At 49.4% G+C, this 10,107-nt stretch overlaps 1 protein-coding gene across 1 annotated transcript; it reads left to right on the top strand.

Annotated features, from left to right (window-relative positions):
- The first annotated feature begins 7,521 nt into the window (after positions 1–7,521).
- On the top strand, positions 7,522–9,113 carry LOC136476000 (UDP-glycosyltransferase 73C3-like). Its single transcript, XM_066473663.1, has one exon. The coding sequence runs from the start codon at positions 7,522–7,524 to the stop codon at positions 9,031–9,033; it is 1,512 nt and encodes a 503-aa protein (XP_066329760.1). The 3' UTR covers positions 9,034–9,113.
- The last annotated feature ends 994 nt before the right edge of the window (positions 9,114–10,107 follow it).

The following is a 10,107-nucleotide window of genomic DNA, read 5'->3' as shown; positions in this document are numbered from 1 at the left end:
ACTAGAGTCGATTGGACGCTGGCCCTCAGCATCCGGTCACTCCAGACTTGTTCTCCTCAGTCAAATGAACTGACCGGACCCTGCGGCCAGCGTCCGGTCGCACCGGAGCCAGCGTCCGGTCAGTATTTGACCCTCCATTCACTTTCAACTTTCGATCATATGTGAATGAAGTTTGCTCCAAAGGATTTTAGGCATTCAAAGGAGCTACCTAGAGCTAGTTTTCACAAGTGTGCATCACACCTAACTCACTAGACTCAACTAGGTCAAGCTACCCGTTCATACCCCCCTTCATAGTACGGCCAAAGGAAAAACAAAGTCCTAAACTACTCTAAGTGTCTCTCCAACTTCAATTGACACTTAGAACTAGTTATCCTTAACCTTGTCGTCCATCCTTTGAAAACCGAAACGATTTTCATCGTAGGGGCATGACAACCTCGATTGCCCAATCGATCTTCATTACCATGACCTAACTTAATTGCCTCTACAAAACACACGTTAGTCATAGTAATCTTGTATTGACATTAATCACCGAAATCCACTTAGGGGCCTAGATGCTTTCACATGGCATATGCTTTGGCCCACAAGGGCAAGGCGACAGCCGACATCGCCTACAACCCGAAGGACCCGCCCTTGGCGTACAGCAACGAGTCCATCCACAGCCGCCTCGATGGATACACATCGATGGCAAGGGTGGTCCATGGCCTAGAGTACGATTCGAGCGCCCATGACCTTGATGGAGAAGTGGTCATGAGGGTGGGAGGAGGCAAGAAGCATGGCCGGTTCTGGATTGGCGACTGCACAATCGACACGGCCAGTACTCCCACTCTCTCCCACATTCTAGCACGGAGCACTCGTTCTAGCCCGGCGATACGTCCACAGCCGGACTCTACACGATTTCAGATGAACGCACTCCAAGTTACTTCTGTTTTATTCATCGTTCATTGATTTTTACAAACTTTTGCATTTTTATTATAACATTGGGATGAAATAATGTAGGCTCAGCTAGAACAAGAAACGAGGCACCGGGAGTAGCTAGAGGCGAAGATGGAGGCAGAGCGGCAGAGGGTGGAGGCAGCGGCAGAGGATGGAGGCAGAGCAGCTGAGGAAGAAAGCAGAGCGGCTGCAGATGTTTGAATATATGAGGGGTGTTTATGCTGTAATCGGTCAACCTCCACCACCGATGTCAATCCCTCCTCAACCTACTCCAAATACTGTTTCAGGTACTGTGAGTCACTTTACAATCTTATAATCATTGTTTCTAGTTTATGCAAAATCAATCTTACAAAGATGCCTAGACACTAGAAACTTAGTGACTAATGTTATATGTTTGTTACCAACTAGTACTTAAGCAATCATACCAGAGTACAATGCAACTGAGAAGATACTGCTGATAGTTGCAAGGGTTATACTAGTTAGGCAGCAGAGAGACCATACATGTTGTTCAATCTTGTCTCACACATGCAATCTCTTCTCCTTTGTGCAGAATCAATCGGTGGCATCGAATGAGCCTCATGACCCAGCGTGGTCGCAGTGGAACTCGTGGCCTAAGTGACTACTTGTGATTTTTTTTTTTTGCATTTGTATTTGTGGATTACCTGTGACTACTTGTGACTATTTGTGGTTGTGAATGAACCTACTAGTGATTCTGAAGTTTATTTGTATTTATGTGTTGTCGATATATCTATATGAACTGCCTGTGATGCTTATTGTGAACTGTGTGTGATGCCTGTAATATTTATTTGAGTAGGGTACGTTATACGTGACCAAACAATAAAACTAGGAAATATATGGTCGCTTTGTCGAGTGTTACACTCAGCAAAGAGGCATTTTGCCAAGTGCCAGGGTAAAAAACACTCGGTAAAGAGGACACGTGGCCAAAATCTGTGCATTCTGGGACTAAAATGGCTTCTTTGCCGAGTGTCTGCGCTGTGACACTCGGCAAAGATGACAGGTTTACCGAGTGCCCGGGATTTGACACTCGGCAAAGATGACAGGTTTGCCGAGTGGCCGGGATTTGACACTCGGCAAAGAAGGCATGTTTGTCGAGTGTCAGATATTGGACACTCGGCAAAGAATTTAGGTTTGCCGAGTGTCAGGTCCGGGACACTCGGCAAACATGTCGTGACCATCTCCGCGCCGTCGTGTTAATTTTTTTCGCCGGGTGTCGGTTTCAGCTCTCGGCGAAGTATTTGACGAGTGCCCGATAGAAAACACTCGGCAAAGAGACATTTGCCGACACTGTAGATGTCGTGTGCTGTTTGCCGAATGTTTTTTTTTTGTCTTTATCGAGTGCCTGTGGCATGCGACAAAGTCACTGTTTCCGGTCATGGGTTCACTCGTTCAAGATCTATGCTACGGCTGTGAAAAGAATCGAACAAGGAAAAAAAAGAAGGGGGCGGTGGTGTTCCAGCAGGATTTGTAGAAGGCCGGCCCAAAGCCATCCGGCCCGGGGATGGAAACAGCAAGCATGGAAAAAAAAGGCCGTCTTAATTTCTTTTGGGTGAAAGGGAACGTCTAAATGGGAGAGATTTGGTTGGTGACCTGGATAGAGCAAGTTCAAATCAAAACCCCAGCTTGTAGGACGGGAAACACCAAGGAGAGAGCGTAGAATTCAAAAAGCAATCGGGCTTTATGCTCATGGCCAGACAATTCAATGCCATCTTGCTCAAGAATTTGGATTTTGTTGTGACGAAGGCGTTGGGAGGCACAAGCATGAAAGAATCTAGTATTTTCATCTCCTTCAATCGCAGCCCGAACTTTACTTCTTTATTTCCAGTGAATCAGCTTTTCCTTAACCGTACGACTAAGGAGGGCGACAATGATTTGCCGAAGAACAAGTTCAACGCGGGAGAGGGGCCTGCTTTCCTCAATGGAGTCCAGAAGCGCAATCACCAGCTTGCAGTCCGTTTCCTGCTGAGACACCGTGCCCCGTTTCCTACACCAAGTCTTTGACGCCGCTCTGGTTCTTTTCAGCTTGATGACAAGGGAGGAGGCAGCATCCTGAGGCACCCGATGGAGATTCCAAGTAGTAGAAACGACATCCTGGTAGTTGGGATGAAGGGACCAAGAGTTTTCAAACCGGAACAGGGAGGATTTGGGCACAGATGTTGAAATTTGGATCTTGAGGGGGGCATCATCAGAGGTGGTGCGAGTGAGGGAGGAAAGAATGGAGTTAGGCAAAGTGGAATCCCAAGCAACATTAATGAAGGCCCGATCTAGACGTTCAAGACTGGGAGACTCCCTCCGGTTAGACCAAGTGTACTGACGATCCAAGAGAGGGAGCTCAATAAGACACAGCTCGTTGATGGTGTCATTACTCATTGAAAGCTTCAGCTTCACCAGCTCTGAAGTTGCTGTTATTTTTTTCATGGGAGTAGCGGATCATATTAAAGTCCCCACAGACAAGCCAAGGAGTGTTATCTTGGGGAGCAATATCTTTGAGTTCCTGAAGGAATGGCGGTCTGAGCTCAGGAACAGAGGGAGCGTAGACATTAGTTAGGGCAAAATTGAGATTGGATGAGGTCTCAGTAAGATGGACCGTGAGGGTGGACCTGGTGTGGGAGTAGTGGTTACAGGTGAATGAGGCAGTGTTCCAAGCAGTCAGCAGGCCACCGGAGGACCCGGTGGCAGGGAGAGAGTGATAGGCATGCAAGGAACGCGGAAGGAAGGAGTAGAGTTAGTGGAAGTGAGATCAGAGAGCTTGGTTTCTTGGAGGAGGGCGATGTGGGGGGGAGGAGGACAGGAGTTCAGCAAGAACGTCATTACATTTCTCTCTGTCACCAAGACCACGGACATTCCAAAAACACAAGGAGAAAGTTCTACCCATTATCCAGAAAGCACACACCATATATTATAGAAAGAGTTTCACACCAACTGACGCCACCGGTACCATTGGAGGTGCTCATTCGGAACCAGGCTGCACCAGCAACTCCTCACTGATCTTGGTTAGGTCGTCCTCAGAGGCTCCACAAGCAGATGCACTGTCGGCTAGGGACCTGGACATCAGTTAAAGGAGAGGAAGGATTAGTGAGGAGGTGAGTTTTGGAGATAGCAGCTCTAAGGCGACGGGAAGCACCAGAGAAGTCGACACGGGCCATCTGGATACGTTCGGCCTTCGTGGAAGGGTCTTCATACATTGGCTGCTCCTTCTCGGCGAGGCGAGTGCTGCGTGGCAGCTTCTTGGTGGAGTCAATCGCCCGCTTGCGACGGACGCGACGCTTGCGGGCCACACTCTCGTGCTCCTCTTCAGAGGCAGCCCCAAACGTGGACGCTGGGACGCCTTCTAGGGGGCCTAGCTCCTGAGCAGTCGCGACAGCCTCTTCTCTAGTGGGAGCATCATCCTCAGGCCCACCCCCGTCAATGGCAGGCTCCTCCAGTGGCACACCGCCGATGCCATACCATGGGAGAGCCAAGAAAGTTTGCATGATAGGCGAATTGGGAAAGGGAGGAGGTGTTCTGGGGGAGCCGGGGCTGCTTGGCATGGGGTCAAATGTTGCTCTTATTGTGACTTTCTTTGTTGACCCTAGGTACAGTACAAATGAATGGCAGTAGAGTTTTACATGAGAAAGATTTATGGCCTAGTATTTTTTTTTTCGAATGAGCAGGAGAGCTGCATATCGTTGCATTAAGAAAGGAGATAAAGGCTAAATTAGCCATACAGACACAAACCACCCACTCGCACTGTTTTCTTAAATTACATACACGCCTGTTCTTATCAAGAATCGCTGGTCGAGTAGCGACCAGACCACTTAAGCCTTTGGCACCTGCAAGCATCCAGAGATCAGCCTCATCGAGTGCAAGGAGGAGTGCCTGATCAATTCTTGGCGAGGCACTGTTAAACACTATATCATTCCTTGTCTTCCAAAGGATCCAAGCCCCTAGTACGACCAACGAGTCAAATCCACGCCGAGCCTCCTTGCTGAAATTCATACCAGCATGCTGCTACCATTCAAAAAACCCCGCTATATGGGGAGCAAGATCAGGGAGTCCAAAACGATTCAACAACTGATGCCAAAATTGTTGGGAGAAGACACAAGTACAGAGGAGATGCTGAATTGTTTCATCCTCATGATCGCAAAAGGGGCACTGCTCAGGATGGGGAAGACCTCGTCTAGCAAGTCTATCGGCTATCCAAGAGCGATTGGTCGTGCTAATCGTCGATTGGTCGTGCTGATGTAACTATTTGGGATAGGAACGCTGCAGTCTGCGGAGATGGGGATAGGTGATTGGGACTGTGAGGACTTTGGAGACAAGGTCCAAACGTTCACAAATCTGACATACTAGTGTCCGTACAGCAGAGTGTGGTCTGAACACAGCCAGGGGTCTCTCACTGGATGTTCAGATCAGGTGGAATTCAACTTTTGTTGAAGGAGGCCATATGTTATAGAGATGCTTCTGATAGGCTTTATGAAACTGACAAAAAAAGGTACGCAGGGGTAATGGTGTCTGATGAAAATGGGATCAGGCGCAAACACTTTGTAAATGCTTGAAGAGGTTTACCACTGAGTTATTGTCAAGTACTGCATATCCAACAGCAAATCTGTTTTACCAAAGCTTTTGTGAAATTAAGGAGTGGTGTACTAGTGCAAATGACACTATTAGAGAAATGGCAAATTCTATGAACACTAAGCTTGAGAAGTACTGGAACAAGTCAAATGTTGCCCTTACTGTGGCTTTCTTTCTTGACCCTAGGTACAAATGAAAGGCAGTAGAGTTTTACATGAGAAAGATTTATGGCCCAATATTATACTATGGTAAAGTAGAAGAGTTCATTGTTGATGTCAAGAAAATGTACCAGATTATGATTCTTTTTCTCAAAGCCCTGCTGGACCAAACTCTATGTGTCAATACTGAAACAAAGAGTGACTTTATGGAAGAAGAAGATGATTTTCAGAACTACCTATATGACACACATTTGGGAGGGGGGAGGTTGAGGAGCTGATGAAGGTGAGGCAAAGGCAAGTGACTTGGACAAATACATGGAAGAACCACCACTAAGGGTTCCTAAAGCTGGTTCTAATAAATTTGAGATCTAGCTCAATTTGCCCGTGATGTCTTAGCCATCCAAGCATCCACTATTGCTTCGGAATCCGCTTTTAATGAAGGGGACGTGTCATTGATCAATTCAGTAGTCGTCTCGAACCTGAGGTGGTGGAAGCATTGGTCTGTGCCAAAGATTGGGCGGCAGCATCTAGAAGTGATGGTCACTTTTGTTCTCATTCTTTACTCTTTATTTAGGCTGTTTGCATATTATCACAAAGAATTTTGGCTATCCAATAAAATATTTTTCTCCGTAATTTGCAGATCATAATAAAGGGGTCGGATCCATCCTTAATGATCTAGAGGTCGCATAGACTCTTATTGCAAATATGACGCTCAAGGATCTTGACTCTTGAGGATCAGGTATGGCAGTTTTACATATACTGGGAGGAACGTGGAAATAAATAATGCTAGAATTCAGTCGGCTGTGGTCTCAGGTGATGGATTTTTGGTCCATCTGCTGTCTTTTGCTGTTGAGCTGACGTAAGCACCCAGATAAGCATGACTCCGGCAACGTCGCCTGACCATTTGCACACACACAAAAAAAACTTGTATAATAGCAATCCCCTTTTTCCTTTTCCATATCTACATGCGTTCGTGTTTTGAAAAAAAAATGCTTCCTCCTTTTTAAATTATAAGGTATTTGGTTTTTCTAGATACATAACTTTTATTTTCTACCTAGATATCACGCTATGTCTATACATAGCATAAACTATGTACTAAAAAAAATCAAAATGACTTATAATTTAGAACGGAGCGAGTCAGGGAGTATGTCCAAACGGTAAAACGTACGGACATGACGAGGAAAGATCATTGGAGGTCTCACGCAGCTGTGCAAGCTTCTGGTGAGATCGATGACGCCAAGATTGCTGCCTTGCTGGCTTCGATGGTCCGGCTCCTGCTAAACGTCTCGACAACTGAAACTTTTCCAAGGAATTCAGAGGGCATCCTTGCCTATCTGATGGTCGGTGCCCGTGGATGAGCTTACAGAGGCTGAGATTGCGCATCGTAGAAGAGACAAAAATAGCCAAATAGGTTGCTCATGTTCTGTTCTAGAAAATCAAGCTTGTAAAAATCTGTCCTGACAACATGAGTAATGGTAGATGTAACCCTTAGTTATAATTTATAAATATATATATGCTCAGCCTTTGTAGGGAAAAAAATACTGATGTTCGGAGTTCGGTGGATAATTCGAAGGTTTTCAGCCGCGTGCAAGCTTTGATTTCTGAAGATTAAATGACCCTTGAAATACAAAAAAAAAAAAAGAAAAAAAAAGCGTTACGAGTCTACGAAAGTTTCCAAAATGTTTGCCAAATTTTGGCTGGAAACCTGGGAGGATCGAGCCAACTTGTGGAAAAAAAAAGTAGCGTCCCATGGCTATATAAAATCAGCACCTCGATCCTTCTACTCCCAGGCCACTCTATTTCTTACACCATTCCTGCAGTGCCCGCCCGAAGTTAGCTTAGGCTGCTTAGCACGTCCATGACGCCCACCAAGGAAGCCGCTGCTGCTATGCCAGCGCCACCACCGCCACCTCACTTCGTCATCGTCCCCCTCGTGGCGCAGGGCCACACCATCCCCATGGTCGACCTCGCCCGCCTCCTGGCGGAGCGCGGCGCGCGCGCAAGCTTGGTGACGACACCGCTGAACGGCGCACGGCTGCGTGGCGTCGCCGAGCAGGCCGTGCGCACTAAGTTGTCCCTCGAGATCGTCGAGCTCCAGCTGCCGACGGACACCGACGGCGGCCTGCCCCCGGGCATCGAGAACGTGGACCAGGTCACGGACAACGGACACTTCATCCCCTTGTTCAACACCGTGCAGAAGCTCGCCGGCCCGCTGGAAGCGTACCTACGAGCACTGGCGCTGCGCCCGAGCTGCATCATCTCCGACTGGTGCAACGCGTGGACGGCCGGCGTGGCCAGAAGCCTCGGCATCCCTCGCCTCTTCTTCCACGGGCCGTCGTGTTTCTACTCTCTCTGCGACCTCAACGGCATCGATCACGGGTTACGCGAGCTGACCGCGGCGGCTGACGACCAGGAGAGGTTCGTCGTGCCAGGCATGCCGGTGCACGTGGAGGTGACCAAGGCCACGGCGCCGGGCTTCTTTAACTCGCCGGGGTGGGAGGCGCTCTGGACGGAGTGCGTGGAGGCCATGCACACGGCCGACGGCGCGGTGGTGAACACGTTCGTGGACCTCGAGGGCCAGTTCGTGTCGTGCTACGAGGCGGCGCTCGGCAAACCCGTGTGGACGCTTGGCCCGCTCTGCCTCTCCAACCGGGACGTCGATGCCATGGCGTTGCGCGGGGACACGTCGTCGGGCGGCGTCCAGCTGCAGAGCGTGGTGGCCGCTTGGCTCGACACGAAGGACACGGACTCCGTCGTGTTCGTCAGCTTTGGCAGCCTGGCGCGGAAGCTCCCGAAGCAGCTGTTCGAGGTCGGCCACGGCCTCGAGGACTCCGGCAGGCCGTTCCTCTGGGTGGTGAAGGAGGCCGAGGTGGCCGCGGCGCCGGAGGTGCAAGAGTGGCTGGGGGCGCTAGAGGCGCGCACGGCGGGGCGCGGCCTCGTGGTGCGTGGCTGGGCGCCGCAGCTCGCCATCCTGTCCCACCGCGCCGTGGGCGGGTTCGTCACCCACTGCGGCTGGAACTCGCTGCTGGAGTCCGTGGCGCACGGCGTGCCCGTGGTGACTTGGCCGCACTTCTCCGACCAGTTCCTGAACGAGCGGCTGGTGGTGGACGTGCTCGGCGTCGGCGCGCCCGTCGGCGTCACGGCGCCCGTGATGGTGTTCGACGACGAGAACGTAGCCGTGGCGCGTGGGGACATCGTGCGGGCGGTGTCGGCGCTGATGGGCGAAGGGGAGGAGGCGGACGAGAGGAGGAGGAAGGTCAAGGAGTACGGGGAGAAAGCTCATGTGGCCATGGAGAAAGGAGGGTCCTCGTATGAGAACCTGACGCAGCTGATTGAGAGCTTCAGGCAATGTGGAGGCAGAAAAGGTTAGGCTAGAACAGTGCATGCATGGACTACCATTGCAATGGCAGTACGGATGCAGGAAGAATAGCAGAAGCTTGCAAATTGCCATGTTCGTTTTCATCGACGGTATGGTATGTAAGTACGTTTTCCTTTTTTTTTTTTTTTTTGAAACTGGTATGTAATGTACTAGTAACTACTATGTAACAACCAGTGATTGTGTTCCATGGTTTTCTTTTTCCACCCAAATCTTTCATGCTTTATTCATCGAGTGCCCCTTTTCCCGTTTGGTTTGGAGCCGAGTGGCAGAATGGAGTGGCTGCCAAAACCTGCAGCCGCATCACGATGGTTGGAGTGCTGGCCAAAACCTGCAGCCGTTTGGTCTGCTGTAAGTAGTAGCGCATCTCGCACTTGTAAGGGGGTCTTCTGACCCTGTAAACTCTTCCTTCTTATCAAAAAAAAAAAACTTTCCTGCTTCAAGAGTATATGATGCCAGTACGTAAGTCTTTTTTTGTTTGCCCGCCGCTCGATCATTTGGCATTATTGCCCACCGCGTTTCATAGGCTGCGGCGCTCCGCTAGTCGCCTAGCCCGCTTGGAATGAAGAAGTGTTCGTCGTGGCAATCAACCAAGGCCATTGGTCATTTGGTCACATGCTTGCTTCAAGGATAAGTCCAATCAAATCTCCCAATAATTTACGTGCCTTAGCTACCTCGTCGTTTTCATGGTAGGTATCGAAAGGAACTAGCTAGACCAATTCGGGGGGTATCCAATTGGAGGCAAATCTATGTATGGAGTATGGCACTTTAAGATCTTGCACCCGTCGTTTTTTCGACTGGGAAAAAAGAACGTGCAACCGACCTGGTTTGTCTGAGCAACTTGTAGATTGATGCAAGATTTGATGTTGATTGATGACTACGTTGAGTGAGTGACTTGGTTAGCCACTAGTGCCTGTCAAAACATTAATGCTGATCGGATCAAGATTCAGCCTTAAAGATTCGCAGGCGAAATAAGGGTGGCTCCGCGCGCTGGTTGATCAAGTTCCTTATGCTGGGACCTGCATGCTCACTTATGTCGTAAGTTCTCGACTTGACATGCATGTTTAG

This window comes from Miscanthus floridulus, chromosome 8, assembly GCF_019320115.1.
Source record: "Miscanthus floridulus cultivar M001 chromosome 8, ASM1932011v1, whole genome shotgun sequence".
NCBI classification, from domain to species: Eukaryota; Viridiplantae; Streptophyta; class Magnoliopsida; order Poales; family Poaceae; genus Miscanthus; species Miscanthus floridulus.
The sequence above is the reverse complement of the archived record's forward strand: the minus strand, read 5'-3'. Positions and strand labels throughout refer to the sequence as shown.

Bases quoted from the DNA above. Each gene is read 5' to 3' on its own strand.
- LOC136476000 (XM_066473663.1), top strand. From the start codon at position 7,522: ATGACGCCCACCAAGGAAGCCGCTGCTGCTATGCCAGCGCCACCACCG.